This window comes from Fundulus heteroclitus, chromosome 16 (genome assembly GCF_011125445.2).
Source record: "Fundulus heteroclitus isolate FHET01 chromosome 16, MU-UCD_Fhet_4.1, whole genome shotgun sequence".
NCBI lineage: Eukaryota > Metazoa > Chordata > Actinopteri > Cyprinodontiformes > Fundulidae > Fundulus > Fundulus heteroclitus.
In genome coordinates this window covers 28,707,348-28,728,342 of record NC_046376.1, presented here as the reverse complement: position 1 = coordinate 28,728,342, position 20,995 = coordinate 28,707,348, and the positions used below count along the sequence as shown (strand labels likewise).

Genomic DNA, 20,995 nt, shown 5'->3' with positions numbered 1-20,995 from the left:
GTTTGGATGTTTCATACACCTGCTCTTCTTGCCCAACCTATCATTTAGGTGCTCTGAGATATTCAAGACGTAGGATGTCATTTTAAACCTCAACCTGCTTTTAACTTTTTCCAGTCGTCCCCCCCCCGACTTGTTTGCTATCTTCCCTGGTTTTCACGGTGCTAGGATTCGCTAAAGTTCTCCAACAAACCCACAAGGTCTTCACAGGGCAGCTGGATTTATTCCGAGATTAAATGAGACACAGGTGGACTCTTTACTAAATAGGTGAGTACTGAACAGAGTTAGTTGGGCTGTATTTTATTGCAGGGTTTCTCAGTAAAGGAGGCTGAAAAATAAACATAAACCATCAATCTTTTTCCGCTTATCCGGGGTCGGGTCGCGGGGGTAGCAGCTTCAGTAGGGAGGCCCAGACGTCCCTCTCCCCGGCCACTTGGGGCAGCTCCTCAGGAGGAATCCCAAGGCGTTCCCAGGCCAGAAGAGAGACATAGTCCCTCCAGCGTGTCCTGGGTCTTCCCCTGGGCCTCCTCCTGGTGGGATGTGCCTGGAACACCTCTCCAGGGAGGCGTCCAGGAGGCATCCTGACCAGATGCCCGAGCCACCTCAACTGGCTCTCTCGACGTGGAGGAGCAGCGGCTCTACTCTGAGTCCTCCCCGGATGACTGAGCTCCTCACCCTATCTCTAAGGGAGAGCCCAGACACACTACGCAGAAAACTCATTTCAGCCGCTTGTATCCGGGATCTCGTTCTTTCGGTCACGACCCAAAGCTCGTGACCATAGATGAGGGTAGGAACGTAGATCGACCGGTAAATCGAGAGCTTTGTCTTTTTACTCAGCTCTCTCTTCACCACCGCAGACCGGTAAAGCATCCGCACCAATCCGTCTATCGAACTCCCGCTCCATCTTTTACTCATTCGTGAACAAGACCGCAAGATACTTAAACGTCTCCACTTGGGGCAGGACATCCTCCCGAGGATAAGAACTTTAGATATTTAAAAAATATATATACTTTTTAAAAAAGTTTCTTGTATTTCAGCATTTCGTAGTATTTTTTCTAGTCTGCACCACAAAATGAAAAAGGTTAAGCGTAAAAACATTGGCAAGGCACTGTAGGTATCCTTATAACATTAAAATAAAAAGGTCAAAGTTTGTACAGGTTTCTAATGAAGTAACTTTATTGATTGCAAAAAAACGAGCATAATTTACAAAGACCCTAAAGGCTTTTAAATATGAAAATGCTTCAAAAAAAGTAGGTAGTTACTCTTTCACAATAGATATTTTCAATAAGAAAAATATAATAAAATAAAAAAAATGGCTCATTGATGCAACACCTGCCATTTGGTGTGGTGGTGGCACTTAGCAGAACATGCCGGTAAATGGTCAGCGGAGTCAGGAAGCTGGGGAAATCTCCTCCATGGGTCGTAGATATATGGATGAGTTACGTGGAGAAACAATCATCCAACAGCGTTTAGTCAACTATCAGTGAAGGAAGCCTGAATCTGTTCCTTAATCAGACCAAATTTCCCCATCAACAAGTTGTCCTGTGTTGTCATGTCAGAATCCCAATGTATTTTCCAGAAACTCCCATTTACAAACAAAACACAGGTACAAATGTTCGCAGACGGACTAAAAATAACGAAAAGCTGTATGAAGCAAGCGAGTCTTCTGACCTCCGCTTTCAAAAGGAAGTTTAGACGGTACAAGCCATCTAGAAGGCCCGATGAACTGTAAAACGCAGATGTTCCAGTTTTAAGACCAAATGCGTCTGGATGCAAGCTTGAACTCTCAAAAGTAAAAAAAAAAAAAAGCAAAAGTGCACTTTAACATACAAGGTAAGGCCCAGTGTAATGAAACCAACCAAATGGCGCTTTGGCAAATGGGTTGAAAGACACATTGTGGCAGTTCTGACACAGCTGCTAAGGTCCTGCACGAGCAGCTCCTTTGGATCCAGTCGCCATGCAGACTGAAAAGCTAATCTCTGGGGACAAAGAAAGGTTGAAACAATAATAATAATAATAAAAAAAAAAAAGACACCTGCTTTTCCAAATCTCTAAAGAGACTTTGAACTATGCTTTGTCATTCTCCTGCCTTTATCAGCCCATAGCCATCCTCATGTGCGCCACAGATTTAGCAGCAGCAGCTAGTCAGTGGTCCAGGCTGTTCCCCAGCTTTTGTCCCTCTTGCAGAGCAGCCATGGCCAGCCTCAAGTGCTCCTTCAGGCTCTGAATCTCGCGCTCAGTCCGGCATTTCATCCCGTTCAGCTCTCCGTGCACCTCTGCATACCGCTCACAGGCCAGCTGCTTTTCCTGCACAACAATGAGTGGGAGGAGGAGAAGGAGGAAAAAAACAAAACGGCTTCATCTTCCACACCACCAACTTCAGAAAGCCCTCGGGCTGTAACGGCGCAACATTACATTCCCACCAAAACAGACCTGTGTTTTTATTTAATTACAGGCTTCCTCTGGCTTAGTGCGTTGATGCACTGCAGCTTATACACCTACGAGGCCGACATTTCACCAGGCCTGTGTTTACAGACGCCGACTTTAACGTTATCCTTCCACACAAAGACTGCACATCCAGGATTTGAGGCAGATAAAGCAGGGTACTGACCGTGTTTAGAAATTGTAGCTCATTCCTAAGACAGCTGATCTCCTTGTGCAGATACTCTATCTCGTTATCTTTCATTCTGAGGAGAACCTGGAAGAGAGAGAGAAGTGGGTTTACTTTCCAAAACCAAAAAAAATAAAAATAAAAAAAGAAGCACGACGGCATGGATAAAACATGCACGCATCGACAGTTCTGGTCAGAGGTCAACATAAACCAGCATGAATGTCATTAAAGGAACTATCCCCGATCCTTCACAAACTCAAACTGTGAGTGAGGACAGTTTGGTGTGAACTGTAAGCCCCACCCCCAACTAATTTTTTTAACCAATGAAAAACCTGCATGCATGATGCACCAGACTAAACACGCGCCTCAAGCTCTTGCACAATCCTCCGGAGGAAACAAGGCTTCGACGAGAGTCTTTCCTTCGTTTTCTTTGACATGAACGTCTACGTCTCGGATAAATGATATTTATGTGAATGGTCAACACTTACATGCACGCCACCCTGTTGTGTATGAGCGGGAGGAGCTGCAGCTTAGCAATGGCTCTGTACCTCGTTGTGCCATTGGCAGAGAAAAGTCATCCCGGGTTTTCGCTGCTTATTTCTACTAAAAAACTCGATCGCGCAGTCAGTCGAAATTCTGTCTTAACTCACAATACGTCACGTGAAATGCAATTTCTTAACCAGACAAAAATAAATTCAGGTATTGTTCCTCTAACTCTGGGCTTTTCATGATTCATTTGAAACCTCAAATGATCAGGAGATTTACTTACCTGACTCCGCCAGATAGATTTGCTCCGCATATCCATCTGGAAACCTTCCGTTGAAGTAATTTTGGGAAGGGGCGAAAATACTGGTTAGCTGATTGGCCTATGTTGGTGATAGACGGGCCAAATGAACCAATCAGATTCGTCGTCGCGACGACGAAAACACAACCACAAGCCAAGCTACTCTTGCTGCTGCAGGTAAAGGCTTGTTAGCTCAGCAAAGAAATACTCTGTAATTCCGATAAAACTTGCTCGATAGCCGCGCTAACGCTAGTTTCATCGGCTGAAGCCGCCATGTTGTTTAGCCTGAACTGACGCGCTTCCCGTTGCGTCACACCTCAACCCGCCTCAAAGCCAACGCTGATTGGACGTTCGTTTGGTGAACGGCTCCAAATTTTCTTTAACGGAAAGTAGCCAGACTGATCTGCGAGTGAAACCTTGAAAGCTCGCGAGATCAGGATGGTCTCACGAGGCTAGAGATTTACAACTTAGAAGAGAAAAGAACTGGATGTTTGAATTTAAAGGAACAATTAGAAACAATGACACCTAGTGGTTAGTTAAACGGCAGCCTGTATGTGTTGTTCCTATTCCAACAGTCCATTGCTGCTGTGAAACCCGGCTGAATATTTACTTCCACAGAACAGGTATATGTTGTTGTATTCTGTTCTACTTCTGGTCCGCTTCTCTAACTGGCTTCCATGTTTGCAGGCTGCTGCTCTTTGGGAACCCTGGGAACTTTCATTTGATATGCTCAGGAACCAGGAAGTAAACAAACTACACTGCAAAGAAGTAGTTCCCCTAATTTTGAAAGGAGCAAAACTTGACTAGGACATTGTTGATAGAGGACCGATTGTTTAAAGGCAATGTTACTTCAATCCCAGGTGACAAATGAGAATGATTCAGGTTGATTTTACAGTAACTATCTTACTTATTGCTCCGTTAAGGCAAACATTTTCTTTCTAATCCACACTGGTTTAAAGTTATTCATGCAGGTATGTAACAATGTCCTGATATAGATCCGTAGGGATATTTGAGCCAATGTCTTGGTGGAATTGGTAGACTGGTTGGTTTCCTGGTGCAGACCTGGCTTTCCAAAACTGTTTTTTTAATGCATGTTTGGGGATCATGATTCTGCTGGAAAACCCAACTCTGTCCACCTGAGCCAAACAGTCACACTCAGAGGAAAGGAAACTGAGCTGAACAACCCATGAGCAACCATGGCAGAAGCCTGCAAGGAACCAGCAAGTTTCTACACACAGAGGAAGGCACCTTTAACATAAACACGGACTGAGAGGCTGTTGATCAAGAAAGAACAGCTGGTGTCGAAACCTCAACTTTGACATTTACAGCTACCAGCTGTAAATGTCAAAATACCCTATGGAGAAAAAGTTTACAGCAAGTTCAAAAGATCCAGTTAGAAGGCAGTTTAGCAGTAAAACGGGCCTCTGATGATAGGAAGACATTAGCCCTCCACCTGACTGCCTGGGGTCTGATTCTGTCTCGCTGCAGGTCTTTCTCCCCTTCTTTCTCTGCCCATTTCCTGTCTGATTACTGTAAATAAAGGCCACTAGCTCCACAAAAAGAGAACAAGATTCAGCTACTGGCCCACAATGACAAAATATATGTTTGGTGGTAGGGGTTCTCTATCATATGGTTTGATATCATGATAACTATAAATCCAATTAACGGAGCCTGAAAACCCCAACAATTGACAGTACTGATGGGATTTTCATTTTTTCCATTTTGGGTCCTTGAGAGCATCAATACACATCGATAAATAAAAAAAAGTGAATTAACTGCAGTTACTGTGTGTGGTTTACCGATAAAAAAAACACTTGTTTATGTAGCTAGTGTCCTGACGAAGCTCCTGTCGAATGTTGTTTTAATGTGTTATATATGAATGTTTTTTTAAAGATGGTAAATTTATGGTTTATCTATTGTGGTAAGTTTATGGGGCTATAAGTGCTGTGACATGCAGTCACAGCCATACAGTGACCTGAGAAGACTGCAAGAAGCTGTAAATAGTGGTTTGTCATCACTTTCATTGTTATCACAATAGCGCCACAATATATCTTGATAACATTTAAAGTCCGTATCGGCCACCCCTATTTGGAGGAGTTGAGGTCAAAGCCTCTACCTCCTGTGAAGCATGACGGTGGCAGGATCACGCCAAGGTGCTGTGTTGCTGCACTGAACAACGTCTATGGATCAAAAGTAAAGATACAGCACCGAATGGGTGCACAAACCTACACTAATATTTGGATAACCATCCCTTAGCAAGTGGAAGAGAAATCACATGCTGCTTTTTAGGCACAGTTCAGAAATTTCAAACATGGCTGAGCTCAGGGCCGCTCCAGAAGCCTCGTCAGTCTGTATTATCCATCTCCAAACCCTACCAGATGTTTGTTTGGGATCATTGTCCACTAGGAACACCCAATTAGGCCCAATGTTCGTCCATCTGGCCCAAACCGTTCCCCTCTGATGAAGAGGAACTGGTGAGGATGTCTAAGAACGACCCAGGAAACATCACAGCTCAAAATCCACCGTAAACTGTAAGATGCTGGAACACCAGCGTCACTGTCTGAGGTAAACCAAGCCAAACATGGTGGTGGCAGCGTCATGCTGTAGCTCTCACGTGTACCGATTAGCCATATGGTACATGGACGGCTTAACGCCTGTCCTTTTACAGCCATGTTAGATTTTAACCAACGTTAAGCTGTTTGTCAAATACCAAACAATGAGGTATCATTTTCATATACCCACAACTTCTATTTCAGAATTAAACAGAAAAGTTCAAATGAAAAGGGAAAAAAGGGAAAAAAAGGGAAAAAAAGAAAGGAAAAAAGAGAGAGAGAAAAAAGAAAAAGTTCAAATGAAGTAGTTTCTAAATATACTGCAACAAGGTACACGTATGACCTAGCTCCTTTTAAAGCGATTTAAGTCCACACAGCAGACTCCAGCAACGACATTAGCCCACAGTTCACTCTCCCTCCCACACAGAAAAACCCCAAACTAAAGCAGCTGCAGCTGAGACTTGACATGAAGGCTTGCGTATTTTCACACCTGCAGACCGCATGGAGAGCGCGGCTGCCGGTGCGGAGGATGCACGCAGAAAATACACTTTCGGTTTCAAAAACAACAGTACCTGTAGTTCACAGGACACCTTGTCTTTGTTGTCCTCTGAGCCTTTATCAGTAAGGCTGGATCGCGTACGACTCATTTCATCCGTCAAGCGGGTCTTTAGTTCCTGAAGAACAAAATCCATTTTTTTAAAAAACATATTTGCCACAGAAGAGAAGAAAGGAGATTTTTTGAGTTAATCAAGACACACTTTTGACTTTACTCTTGGATTGTTTAGTGTAAGAACAGAATTGCAGAATATTGCATCTGAAACATATCCAAACTCTGGAAGATGTTTTCACATGTTGCTAAGTTACCACCACAAACTGTAATTGATTTTAGGATGATGGTATGTTATAGATCAACACCGAGTAGTGCACAGCTGTGAACTGGAAGAAAATGATACATGGTTTTCCATTTTTCTACAACTAAAAATCTGATTAAGTTGCTGTGCATTTATGTCCAGACATGGGCAGCACAATGTTGAGAAAATATAGAATTTTTCCCCTATTGTCAAAAACACAGATCACAGTTAATCCACATTTCCCTGACACTTTTCTTCCCGTTAGACAAAGTCCTCCCCCATCATTAGCCTCAGCTTCTCATCATCCACCAGACGTGCGGGACCTCATGGTTAGAGTCCACCCAACTGGCCAGATATATCAGCTACGGCATTGAAGCTGAGATATTGCACATGATTTTATTGCTGTGATGACAGCAATGCCACACACAGGTGGACTCCCTTCAGAAGCCATGGGCTCTTACTGGATTTCATTTATGGAATCGGAGTAAAGAGGACTGAATGCAAGACAATGCCTGAAAACCATGTACTATGCCTTCAACTTCACAGTTAAACACCTTGGGTTTTCTTTCTTTCTCTATTTATCTATATCTATATATACACACATAGACACACAAAGGGGATGTGAATACTTTGACGTCACACTGTAGAGTGCTTAGAGGTTTTCTCCCATCATCCTGTTGCAGATGAAAAGAGGGAAGCCTTTTATTTTCACTTTATCAGCGACTAACTCACCGCGTTGTCCTTCTTCAGCTGCTCCATGTCTCTCTCTTTGTGGCTGACTTCCCGTTCTCTCTCGGCGTTCCTCTGCTCAGCCCGGTTCAGCTCCAGGCACTTCTCAGAGTAGCGCTCAGACAGACCGGCCAGCTCTCTCTGCAAGGCCTGAGTTTCAGCCCTGCAGCAACAGGAGAACGTGTCATGTAAAGCTTTTCATACATCGTACGCACTGGAAACCGAGCCTCCTTTTAAAAACCAAATCCTTTTAAGCCAGAAGCAATATCCTGCTTTCTGAAAGCTAATTACTTCCACGAAATCAATTAATGCGTAAAAGTCATCCGTCTCAAGAACGGTATTAGATAAGAGCAACACTTTTTGTTTGTCTATTTCTGTTCCTCAAGCGTTTCCTGTAGTAGACGTAAAACCTCTTTGCATCTTGCAGCCAATAACCACAAAAAGAGGAAGAGCACGCAATGTTGAAAATGCCCAAGCAGTTTAAAGGCAGAAAGCGCTGCAGGGACAGTCTGTGTGAAAGGCCCTCTTGAAGACTGCTGAGAAAATCTTATCCAAGCCTAAATTCTTCCACATTCCTTGGGAGCCTATCTGGAGCGGCGCTACTAATGGGCTCGCTTTAACAAGGAGGGACTGTTGTGCCATCTGCAAGCTCAGTTTTATTTTACACAAACACTGTTGTGGCCAGCCGGCCTCCACTTACAAGCAGGACAGAGGTGGCCAGTACAGCTCCCAAAACTCAGGCTGGATATTTTGTTAGGAGTAAAAGATGGATTTATGTTGTAGCTTTGCAGAAAGGCGGATGCAACGTAATCAGAGTTCACAGCTACGTGAAGATTAGAGTAAAATAAAGCGGTGCGGCGAGGCTCCACTGGGATCTGGCTCGTTGGCAGGAGCTCATTGAAGGTCCCTTACTGTTGCTGGGCTTGCAGAGTCCGAGGGTCTAACTTTCCGCTGCTCAGCCTCTTGACCTTCTCCACCTCTCTCTCCAGCTCCTCTTTGTGTTTCTTCTTCAAAGCTTCCATCACTGAAACACAAATGCAGGCCCAGGGGCAAGGCAACTTTTCAGTAAACAGGACGATTCAAACTGCTGTACATGAACAAAACAAGACACGGGGGAAAGAAAAGCATTACGGTGACAGAGGGAAAACATTGCAGAGGCAAGCACACTGCATGGGAACAGCAGCAGCAGGTCAGATACGGACTACAAACTTCAACATTAACAGTTAAAAGCAACGCTAAACAAATGTGTTTTAGTTGATTTAAAGGAATTCAGGCTTTCAGCGCCTTTACTGTTTTCTGGAAATTTGTTTAAAATAAGTGGAATATAAGAACTAAATGCTGCTTCTCCGTGTTTGGTTTTGCAGAGTAGGCTGGAGCCAGAAGACCTAAGTTGTCTGGAGGGTTGATACGCTGATAACAAGTCTGTGATGTATTTAGGTGCTAAGCCATTTAGGGATTTATAGACAAGCAGAAGTATTTTAAAGTCTATTCTCTGAGATACAGGGAGCCAGTGTAAGGACTTTAGAACTGGGGTGATGTGCTCTACTTTCTTAGTCTTAGTGAGGACGCGGGCAGCAGCGTTCTGGATCAGCTGCAGCTGTCTGATCCACTTTTTAGGCAGACCTGTGAAGACACCGTTGCAGTAATCAATTCTACTAAAAATAAACGCATTGAATTAGATTTTCCAGATCCTGCTGAGACATTAGTCCTTTAATCCTAGAAATGTTCTTCAGGTGATAGAAAGCTGACCTTGTAATTGTCTTTAGATGCTTTTGGAGGTTCAGGTCTGAGTCCATGACTACTCCCAGATTTCAGGCCTGATTAGTGTTTTTTAGCTGAAGCAGCTGAAGCTTTGTGCTAACTTTTGATTTCTCCTCTATTGGTCCAAAGATTATTACTTCTGTTTTGTTTTTATTCAATTGGAGAAATGTTTGGCACATCCATGCCATACCATTTGTTATAAATGCTCCTGGGAATTTTAGTGACTACCAGCATGTCAGCAACCTAAAACAGAGAGACATTTAAAATCGCCAAGCTTCACCTTTGACCTGCACTGGGTTCTAGTTATTTTAGTTTAGATCAAAGCATGTTCATTTATTAGAATGGCCCAGTCAAAGTACAGAGGAAAACATAATTGACATTATGTGGCTAGACAACTGAGCTTGACCTGTTCTGGAAGAATAAGGGGCATAAATTCTAGTCTTTAAATGTGCAAAGCTGCAGGTTTTTTTTTACTTATGCAACATTTTCATGGTGCTGTAGCTGAATAGCTTTGCAATAAATAACATCTGAATGTTTATATATTATGTAGTCTTATATTTGTAACAAATACTGTATTTATTTTTTTACTTTTGGCCTAGCATTAACCAGAGTGAGAGAAAAATGTCAGCTTGCTTTTTAAATCTCCTATACCTTAATTAGTTCAGAACATCGTAATGACTAAAACAGTCTGCAACGTTGTCTCACATTAGGCATCTCTTAAACTGTTGCTTTGTTAATGACCTCTGCTGCTACACAGTTAAAGGAAGGAGGAAGACGTTTCAGACAGACCGCCAGCAGCTGACTCATCACCTGAGAGCCTGGAAAGCCACCGCAGGTAGAGGAGCACACCGGTGACAGCTTCCCATTTTTGATTACTATGTTATACCAACACTGATAAATAATCTGAGCCCTAACGCCATATTTATCTTGTTGGGTAATTCTTTCTAGCACCTGTGGCAGACTGTGATGTAAGGACATCGGCGCTGTGTTGGACGTATTAATCCAAAGGCAAACCCTTCATTCATCGCTGGACTATATATAATTGAACAAGTTTGATTGTGGTTTTGTTTTGGGGGGCGAAAAGCTGATTCTGTTAATTTAAAATACAACAAACTGGTGGAAAGTAATCACGTTTTCTGAGATGTCACTTTTTATTCTTAGTAGCTCAGCCTTCCAGAGTATAGTTTGTGCTGAATATAAATTTCTTAAAAAAAGACTCCTGCCCTCGTGTGTTTTTTCTAACAAGCCTCCATCAGACAGCGCTATGCCAGCAGCAACAACAACTAATGACACCCAGTAAAAGCGCACATTAACCAGCAGCCACTGAGTCTGCATATACTGTAAGACGTGATGCGATCTCTCTTGGCAGCATCTGCGTTTTGACTTTGGTTGTACAGACAAATAAAACATGAGATCTCATGTCAAGTTGCTGCTCAGCAAGGCAACGGTGGCAGAAGTGAAAATTCACTGAGTTTTACTGGAAACTATTTTTCAAAGGAAATTACAACTTTAGTATTTTGAAATCTACAACATAGCAAAGTTATTCATTAGGAGACGTACGGTAAAAACTGCTTTAGCTTTAACTGCAATTAGTTTGACTAATATGTATAATTGTATTAAACTGTGATATCCCTCCATCTGACTGGGAAGGCTAGTTGATCTTTACAATTCAAATTAGAAGCAATAAACCTCTAAAAACTCAGAGAAACTGCAGAAACTGGTACGCTACGGCTCCCTGATTGGCTGACCTCGTGCCGTGTCCTGAGTCTCCTCCAGCAGCAGCCGGTCCTTCTCCGTCTCCAGCTCCCTCATCTGCCGGTCGTGTTGCCTCTGCAGCTCTTCCAGCGCGTGTCTGTGAGCGCGCTCCATGGCCGCCAGGCTGCGGCTGCAGGGCGCCTCGGGGCCGCAGTTACCGCGCACACTTCCTCCCCTTCCCCCTCCTCCCCCCTGCTGTAGTTTGTCCAGCTGCTGCCTCAGTGACGCCACCTGAGAGGAGAGGAAAACGGAAGTAAAGCCAACTGATGGACCCCACAGCTGTCTGCATTTCACATGGAGACAGATGCTATTCTCAGAGTATTATATATATATATATATATATATATATATATATATATATATATATATATATATATATATAAAAAAAAAGCACATCACAGCACACAAAAACAGAGGAGACTGTCTTTTCAGAAGCATTTTCCACATTACTTAGTACTTCTTAGACCAATCCTGATTTTATCTATCTCCATTCACGAGATGGAAAACACTGCTGAAAGTGACGTTTAAGATAGAAAGAAGCAAAGAGGGTCAAAGGGTTGAAAAAGAGTTGCTTTACTTCATCCATGCGGATGAAGGGTTAATTTGCATTTCAGTATCTTTGCAAATTACAGAATCAACTCCACACACTACCTCCCTCTGCAGCGCCTCGTTGGCTGACGTGCCAGAGGTCCGCGAGCCCGTCGACGAAAAGGAGCTCATGTCCTTTAACGGCATTCGCTCAAACTCGGACCACTTCTTCTCAATTTCGTCCTCCAGGTGTAGCCTCTGGTTGGATCCCACGCCCGAGCCCTTCCGGGACAGAACGGCCTCCCATTGGCTGCTCGTGCTCCTGTCCTCCTGCCACTGGCTGTGCTCTCGCCCCTGCCCCTCTCCTGCTTCTCTCTGACTGGATGGGAGCGGCCCAGAGGAGGCGGTAACAGGAGAGAGTTCTACGTAGTCGCATTTTCGTTCGGCGGGATGGGCCGAGCTCGGCGCGTCCGGCTGGGATTCGACGTGGCGCGACGACGGCCGACGGGAAGACGTCGGGAAACGTTTGTGGGAGTTCTCCTTGTCGCTGTTGTTGTCAGGCAATCTAATGAAAGAAAGATTACACACCACGTCGTCAGGGAAAACTAAGATTGCATATTCTTGTTTTTATAACATCGAAAGTATTCCTACCCATCCAACTGTTTAACAGTTTGTCATGCTACGACCACAAACATATTTTCTATGTTTCACCGCATTATTTTATTTCTCCCTGGACAGAGAGCAATAAAATAATGCTCTCTGTCCAGTCATTTAACAAAATAAATGACTGGACAGAGAGCATCTAAGGAATAATTGGCCCGTTCAATCTTTGATTGAAGTCACTGTGACACATGAATACGCTTAGATCTGAACCGTCCTGTTGCAGGTCAGGCAGCACGTTTAGACTCGTCTTCCTGCAGGAAGGTGACCCTCAGTTTTTGCAATCTGTAACAGCTTTTCTTCCAGGATTGCCAGGAATTGAACGTTTTCATGAATTAGGGAAATATTAAACTTAATTTAACTGAATATCACTGCCGTTAAAACCTTGATTTAGACTCTGTTCGCATTGTTCCTATATGACCCAGTTCAGGTATTAAAAATATTTAAAAAATGATGGCCCCGCATCAAACCAAAATAAACTCCTGTTGTGCCGGTACTTACTGTGTGAGGTCCGGAGAGCTGCTGGGCTGGATACACTTCTTCAAAACCTCTATCCAGTTTCGCCTGATCCCAGCTGTCATGGCCGACAGTGTGAAAACAGCTTCCCGCGTCTGAGGCACAGCCAGGGGAAAACAAAAATGTTAAAGAAATGAAAGATGGGACTCTTCCCATGCAGATGACGCGCCGAGGTAGACAGTGGGGCAGAAATAGAAGAACGGTGAAGTTAACGGATATTTAAGAGGAAGAAAAAAAGAGACAAAACCGGTTTGACGCTTTCACCTGTATCTGAAACCCGTAGTTCTTCTCCACGTTGAACTCGGACACCTTCAGACACGATTTCAGGTCAATCTCTCCATCCAAGTCATCTTTCTGTGCAGGGAAACAATTTCTTTTGTCAAACCAAACCCAGATTTGTTTAAAAAGGGCAACTGCAGCCATTTGCAGGAGGTATAAAAAGCTTCTCATTAAGATCAAAAAGACTTGCCTCCTCTGCAGTGGAGTCTCTGTAATATTTGAGTCCAGCATCTGTCAAAACAAACCAGTGCTTCTTCCACTAAAAGACAGAAACACACATTGGGGTCAGCTGAGAATCAACGAGAAACACCGCAACACTAGAAGTAAATAAACCAGGTCAGAGAACGCGGGAAACTAAAATAAAAACGGTTCTGGTCGTTAGCGCGACCAAAGAGGATGTTCTCACCTCTCCACAGTCGTCCAGCTTCGACATCCATCCCTTTTTGAAGTTCAAGAGGTCAGGCTGCCAAGAGGAGGACACAGAGTCAGTTTTATCATTTGATCGCCGGAGATGAACGCAAACAACAGGCGACAGGAAGGAAAGCCGCCACGTCTTTGTATGTCAGCGCCGCTCGTGTGATTAGCCGCGCATTAAAGAGCAGGTCTGAGTAGGTTTCACACACAGGGAAACAAAGAAGATGAGACAGAGAGGGCATGACAAAGAGACACACAGGTCGGCATAAAGGGAAGGGGAAGGCTAAACGTATCCACACCCCTGCAGGTTTATTCCATCATTGTAGTAAAACATGCCGCTGACTTATTCCGCCACAAAGGACGTTTGCTGCTTTCCGCCCGGGCTGCTAAAGCTGAGACCGGGAGATCGGCCTTTTCCTCAAATACAGTCCTTATACAGCGTAATGCGCTCGACGCGGGGGTAAAACTAGTGTGCACTGTAATCAGGCCACCGAGAACTGATTCTGCAAACACACTCCAGTGGTTTCACGTCACAGAGTTGTTTACTAAACAGGCCTCTGCTCCGCTGCAGCAGCCTCGGTTTTTTTGCCTTCCACCCGAGCACAGGAAGAGAAAACGTGTGCGATACACGTAGAAGAAGTGCTGATCCCAGATGAAGATTAGGCAATATCCAGTCCTCCCTCCTCGTATCTCTCCCTAACGCACATGACCATTCCTCCATTCAACCCTCCTAGCATTGCTCATACCGTTTCCTCCAGGACTCACACTCCCGTGTCTTTACCTTCTGCACACAAACTCGTTTCTGATCATTTGATTCCTCCTGCTCTAAAATATTCACAAACCTTGAACCCCCAAACACACACACACACTTTGTCACGTCTCCACAGCAAACCTTAGCGTATTTTAATCAATATTTCATTTGAAACCAACAAAGAAATGCACAATTACAAAGTGGAATCAAAAAGTGTACCGTTTAGTATTCAGCCTCTTTATCCCTAAAAGTCCAGTGCAACCATCAGAAGTCACCTAGTTAGTGAATAGGACCAGAGACAAAGCGAACGCTTGGGACTACAACCTAATTTCTTGGAGAATGTGCCAGATTCTACGAGTAGGAAGAAAACTAACACAAACATACCGTCGGCAGCATAAAACATGGTGGTGGCGGCATCATTGTGTGGGGAGGATTATCTTAAGCAGGGAGAAGGAAGCGGGTCAGAAGATAAATGGAGCCAAGTACAGAGCAATCCTGAACAAAACCTGCGAGGACAGCAAGCCTAAACATACAGCCAGGTTCGGTCATCATTGTGTGGGGAGGATTTTCTTTACCAGCTTCCTTTTCCCTGCTAAAGTATCATGAAAAGTTCCATATTCATGTCTTCTTGTCTCCCCTTTCAGAAAGTGAAATGTTTACATCATATGGGTTCATTACAGAGTGAACTATTTCAAGCCTTTATTTCTTGTAACTGTGCTGATTGTGGCTTACAGATAATGAAAACTAATAGTTCAATTTCACAAATTCAGATTGCATAGCACCATTTATTTTAATGTCTGTTATGTAACGGCCTGCACGGCCATGGGAGTAAACTGCACCGTCACTGCACAAATCGGCTAAAATTAGATAGTATGACAACAGAGTTTGGCTTTATTGAGAATGACGATCTAATCTCCACCAAGTCTTTAATATTAGGTGTATTTATATAGATTTTTAAAAACATACATCATTCCTAATGTATTTAACCTTACAGAAGGCTGTTTGAAAAAATACTAATCAGCATGAGGAATCTAAAGGGGTCTTTGGGAAAATGTTACCGCTTCTAAGGGGTCCGTGGCTGCCACGCAAAGTTTGAGAACCCCTGCATTAGAGCATCTATGGCGTATTATCAAGAGGAAAATGAGACACCAGACTTAATGCAGATGTCCTGAAGGCCGCCATCGAAGCAACCTGGGCTTCCTGAACATCTGAGCAGAACCACAGGCTGATCTCCTCCATGCCAGAGGAACCCCGACCAAGTGCTGATCACATAGGATTGGACACACTTTTCAGAAACATGACATTTCTGTTTCAAATACTCCTTTTATTTTATTGATCTCGTTTCAGTGACATTATATTTTGGGTATTGTAAGCCACACCCAAAAGTTACAAGAAACAAAGTCTTTAAATATTTCCCTCCGTGTGTAATGAATCCGAGTTTCACTTTGTGAAATAAACGACATAACACTGAGCTTTTTCACAACATTCAAATGCTTTGTGATGTACCTGTAGAAGGTGTGATTAGGCTGCTGCAGGACGTGATGAGATGCCGAGGAGATAATGCAACTGACTGAATCGGGCGAGCTGGATTAGAGACCCACGTGAAACAGGCAGGTGAATGGGCCCCGGGTACCAGGGTTGGGAAACACCGCTTAACATTCACGTGTTAGCAGGGCACAGAGAAAAGGCCAAAATCCGGCTGATAATCTGCGGTAAAACTTGTTCGCGGATGCTCTATCCAGTCTGACCTCAAGATATTTTGCAAAGTAGAAGGGGGGGGGGGGGGGTCTGTGTTGTGATGTGTAAAGCTGGAAGAGACGAAACCCAAAAGACTTGCAGCTGTAACTGCAGGAACAACTTTTTCTAAGAAATATTGAAACAGGAGCTGAATCTTGTGTCCCTTGGCTCCATTTACCAATCAGGTCCCTCATGAAGGCAACTGGTTGCACTGGATTTTGTTTAAGGGAATCAGAGTAAGAGGGTCTGAATACAAATCTATGCCACGCTTTTTTTTTTTTTTACACAATCCTACAAGTAAAAAACCAGAATAGTGAAAACCATATATTATTTTCTTCACAATTCACCGTCATGCACTCGCTTGCGTTGGTTTAATCACAGAAAAAGCCCTCTGATGTTTGTGGGCGTCACGCGGCACAAGTTCAAAGGGTGTGAATGTCGTCACTGAGGCCCTGTAAACGCTGCCATAATGTACAGTTTTAATGTCTCCTCAGAGCTGCCATGCACCGCAGCACCGCGCAGGTTTCTTCCCGTCTACGGCTGCCCATCACTCTGACGCACGTTTTGACAGATTTCACCGTCTGATGACTGCAAGCAGACTGTGCAAAACAAATATAGTATCTCATATAAGTAAGTACACCTCTCGCATTTGAAAAAAAAAAAAATATATATATATATTGTATCGTATTTTTTCTCTGGAGATATGACACTGGTGCCATGTTGTCGGCCCACACAAGAGAGTAAATTTGCCGTCCCTTTAAAATAACTCGACACACAGCCATTAAGGTGTAAAACGCTGGCAGCAAAAGTGAAAACAAACTTTAATTAGTCTTTTCATTAAAATATGACTGGGTATTATTCAGGAACTCTTCTAGACTACATTTAAAAACTGCAGAGCGAGCCGTGATGCAGCAACACCAGAGGGATCCTGAGCTGCGGATAAATTTGTGCGTTTTTAGGGGGGACTTTTTCCTCGCTCTCAGCAATACAGAGAAACCGACAGGTGCAACTCGTGACGTCTCAAAGCCCATCAGAAATTTATGTCCACCAGTCTACACTTGCCTGTGAGCGGGGACAGGAAGCAGATGGAGGAAGAAATATGCTTCAGGATTAACCCCAACGCTTCCAATAGCCATGTGCTCAGAGATCCTGTTCATTTAGGAGGAAAAGGGGTTAAAAAAAAATAAAAAAAACTCCGGCTCACAGAGACATCGTGCACTCTTCCTGACCCCTGTATCCTGTCGCTGTAAAGGAGTATTGTCTCCATTGCTTTGTCCTGAAGGCTCAGTTAAATAGGTTACCTCTGTGCACAATGAGAACAGGAGGATCCAAATGAACAGTCATTGTGATGACAGTTCCTGGATTACTGCAAGTTGGACAACCAATGCTTCTTGATTACTTTATAAAAAGCAGCTCATCAGGTTTTCATGTCTGTGTGCAAAACAGCAATAATAGAGAAACAACAGCTCGTCCTAACAGTTATTCTGGACTTCGCAAGAAATTTTATGTCGAGGTTTTTTTTTGCTCTGTGGTGCTGCTTTTGTTTTATTTTAATAGTTCCCGTCGTGTTTTACTTCTAGGTGCCTCCAGGTCAACCTGCCCCGTCACTTCAGACTCCTTTTTGGTACCCAGGCACAGCTCTTTCATCCCTTCTGACTTCCAAATCATTGTTGTTTATCTTTCATTTTTTAATTGCTTGTTGCCATGAAATATGAAAATACATCTGGCTGGAATTTAATCACATATTATCTTCTAAAAACTGTAATTTATATGGTAGGTTATGACACTCCCTGCTGACCTGGAGACCCAAGAGCCCTCGACTTACAAAGGACCGCCGTGTGACTAAATCCATAAAAACTACAACCGTTCAGAATCCCAAAGTTACATTAGTGTAATGTTTTACCGTCTATTTTATTATTTTCCTCATACATGTGTCCGAGCTTGGGCCACATTTCATGCACACCGTCCATGTTAGAACAATAAATAATAGCCTATTTCTCTTAAGAGTTCCACTAAGAAATCAGATGACAACTTTCTGGTGTGGAGGTCGTTACTGCATGAAGACTTGACGTTAGCTTCTTTTGTTCAGTTTTAGCGAGGCTTTTAAAAGTCAGACGATAGTGTAAGACGCTCTCTAAAAGGAAACTAGTTTCTGAAAAGGCACGCTACAAGAGGAGATGTCTGCTGATAACAGTAAGCTAAGTATTACAGGAAAGTTGCTCCATTTGATCTTTTTTAAAGGGTCCGATTCTCTCTGTGAAAAAGCATGATGAATTACGACACATCAGGCTTTTGGAAACCCCACGGTTAAGGTGAGGACTACTAACGCTACAGGCAAAACAGTCAGGAACAGCTTTTTGCAATCCTAACCACAACCACGATAATCACAAAGATGCTAAACACGATTTAAAGCGTCAACTGTGAGATTATGCTGCGTTTGTCTGGAGATACTCGTGAAGTCTTTGAATGCTGTGCAACACCAACACATCTCTCACAAACACAGGTTGACATCTGCTCTAGACTTAATGTAGAATAGATGATCAATCTTAGAAAGGCTTCTTCAGGAGGTCAGAGATTCACAAAAGCTCAAGCTTGGATCCGGGAAAGACCGTCACACCATTTGGCTGCAAGTTTAATGAGACCTAAACCATCAGAAGTGCTAATAATGAATATTTTATATTTGCAACTCTCAAAACATTTAGATGTGTGGCAGTAATATTAGATGCAGAACTTGCGGTTAGCCGGCAAGCTCCGACATTCCCAGTCACTATTCTGACTTCAGGGGATTTTCTTGTTTTTTTTTACTTGGAACTCGGCAGATCCGACCTGAAATTCAAAAGAAAACCAAATTTCTGACTGGCTTTGCTGGAAACGGGCCACCAGGATAACTTCTCTTGTCTCTACAGAGCCAAAAGCAATGCGTTCACAAACAGAACTACGTATATTCATGTCTGTGAGCATTTCCTAAAATGACAAACGGTCAAAACAGACTGTTAATCAGCGCACCCATGATTGCATTTTAAACGCGCGGGCAGCCATGTTGGACTTTGATGTATAGCAACGGGTTTATCTTTGGGAGTTTTTACACCAGGGGCCCACCGTGATTATTTTTCCAACTTTGATTAACAAAAATTCAGTACAAATAAATAGAAACTTTGTTCTGATCTGAAGCAGAACACAAAAATGGAAGAACTACAGCTATTCAATGCATTTCTGTTTTATTGTCTTGACAGTGTGGCGAAAATTGGCAAACATTGTACTTTTAACCGATGCTTTCAGTGAAACTCAAAAGACTAACAAAACCGAAACCAGGTACAAACTGACCCACGGTTGGTATGAACAGAAATGTTGCTATCAGGAAGTATGTCACCACAGTTTTCATCTTTTTTACATTAGGAGCTTAACTAAATGCTAAAAACCTTCTTGATACATGCGCACATGCTTTTGTTAGGCTAGCAGAAACTGTAGCTCATATCAAAAGGACGAGAGGCATGAACTGGTTGCAAGCTACGCTTAGACCCTCAAAACACAATTTTCAAAAGCATTTAATATTTGTGTGCATTTAAAGGTCTAGATTTATTGAGAATTATATGCAATTGAGCACGTCTGGACTTTTTGAAAGTTCATTTATTTCACTAATAACTTAATATTCTGGATAGTTATTATTATTATAAGTTACACCATGATTATTTACTTTTCTTTGTTAAATAATAAATCTTGCCATGGCTTTTTTTTTTTTTTACTTACAAATATTTACTTTTTTCCCCCAGGATCTCAAAAACAACGCTTCAGCATAAAATTAAAAAATAAATATGTTTAAATCAGGCCAATTTCTGTGGAGAATATTCAGTTTCGAGTCACCGCTTTTCAATTGTTTTAATGCAAATTAAACAATTGGTTTTCGAAATAAGATGCATTAAATGTCCTCTCTACATCAGAGAATTTAGAAAGTAAACATTTAAAACACGTGAAAGATTATTTGGTCGACGATTTCCTCTTAATTGTTTTAATGCAAATTAAGAGGAAATCGTCGACCAAATAATCTTTCATGTGTTTTAAAAGTTTACTTTCTAAATTCTCTGATGTGGAGAGGACATTTAATGCATCTTATTTCGAAAACCATCCACTGTTTAGACCCACAGGTCTTTTGAATAGTTTTGTGTACGAAATCGATTTCGTACACAAAACTGTTGTGTACGAAACGCTCCAAACGACACGGGTACGAAATGCCTCCCACCTACCCACCCTCCCACTCGTCCACCCACGACTAAAGGCCAGAGGAAAACATGGAGCATGTGTCACAGCTGGTCGTGGACGCTGTCAGACTGTACGTGCTGCCGGCTAATGGCACGTCCATTAAACAGAACTGAAACAAAAAAACTATTTAGCCCCGCCAGAGAGCTCTCATGAAATAAAATAAAAAAAAAACACATGGCTAACCTTTGAACAAACCCCTTGTGTCAAACCAGCGCTTTGCCAGAAGACAGCTAGCTACCAGGAGCTAGCACAACACTAAGGTACTGTAAAAGTTAGCTAAACGCGGCTAACTAAGTTTATTTCGTATACCATCAATTCAGGAAGAAAACGACAGACAGGGAAACCCACACAGCTTGAAGCGTACAGACTCGTTTTTAAGGGTAGCACGACTTACCGTCATGATAACAGGATCCAGGAAGGCGAAAATAAAGAGAGAAGTATGTTTGAATCCTCGCAAGAACAACTTTTTCTTTCTCGCCTCAGCTAAAGCGCTCGTGCAGAAAGCACCTTACTGTCTCGCGCACGTCACGCAAATCCAGATAAAACCCCGCCATTCATCCACATTTTTAACCCCACCAAAAAGAGCCGCAACCTCCCCGGAGCCACACTGGCCGTACTTCCCAGAGGAAGAAGAAGGAAAAAAAAAAAGGCTGGAGTCCTTCCCGCTAAACGTGGCTGAAAAACTCCGGGTGAAGTGTAACCATTTCTAAACTTTCTGATACGCGGGGGAGAGCTTCTGCCTCCGCTCAGCGCGTCGTTACTCGCTGCTCTCTGTCTCTGCCCTGTCTGCCACTTCCTGGGCGGGTCCGCCAA

At 43.1% G+C, this 20,995-nt stretch overlaps 1 protein-coding gene across 1 annotated transcript; it reads right to left on the bottom strand.

The window, feature by feature from the left end:
• Positions 1–1,183: 1,183 nt before the first annotated feature.
• triobpb (TRIO and F-actin binding protein b) lies at positions 1,184–20,983 on the bottom strand. The gene is made up of 12 exons (XM_012879683.3): positions 20,577–20,983; positions 13,430–13,486; positions 13,214–13,282; positions 13,009–13,098; positions 12,730–12,839; positions 11,692–12,133; positions 11,034–11,271; positions 8,437–8,548; positions 7,528–7,687; positions 6,517–6,618; positions 2,609–2,695; positions 1,184–2,304 (listed from the first exon to the last, which is right to left on the bottom strand). The coding sequence occupies exons 1-12, from the start codon at positions 20,580–20,582 to the stop codon at positions 2,143–2,145; spliced, it is 1,635 nt and encodes a 544-aa protein (XP_012735137.2). The 5' UTR covers positions 20,583–20,983; the 3' UTR covers positions 1,184–2,142.
• Positions 20,984–20,995: the final 12 nt, after the last annotated feature.

Bases quoted from the DNA above. Each gene is read 5' to 3' on its own strand.
- triobpb (XM_012879683.3), bottom strand. The intron at 12,840-13,008 runs GTGAAAGCGTCA...GCTGTGCCTCAG, and splicing joins ACTACGGGTTTCAGATACAG to ACGCGGGAAGCTGTTTTCAC. The intron at 8,549-11,033 runs GTCAGCCAATCA...TTTGTGTTTCAG, and splicing joins GACTCAGGACACGGCACGAG to TGATGGAAGCTTTGAAGAAG.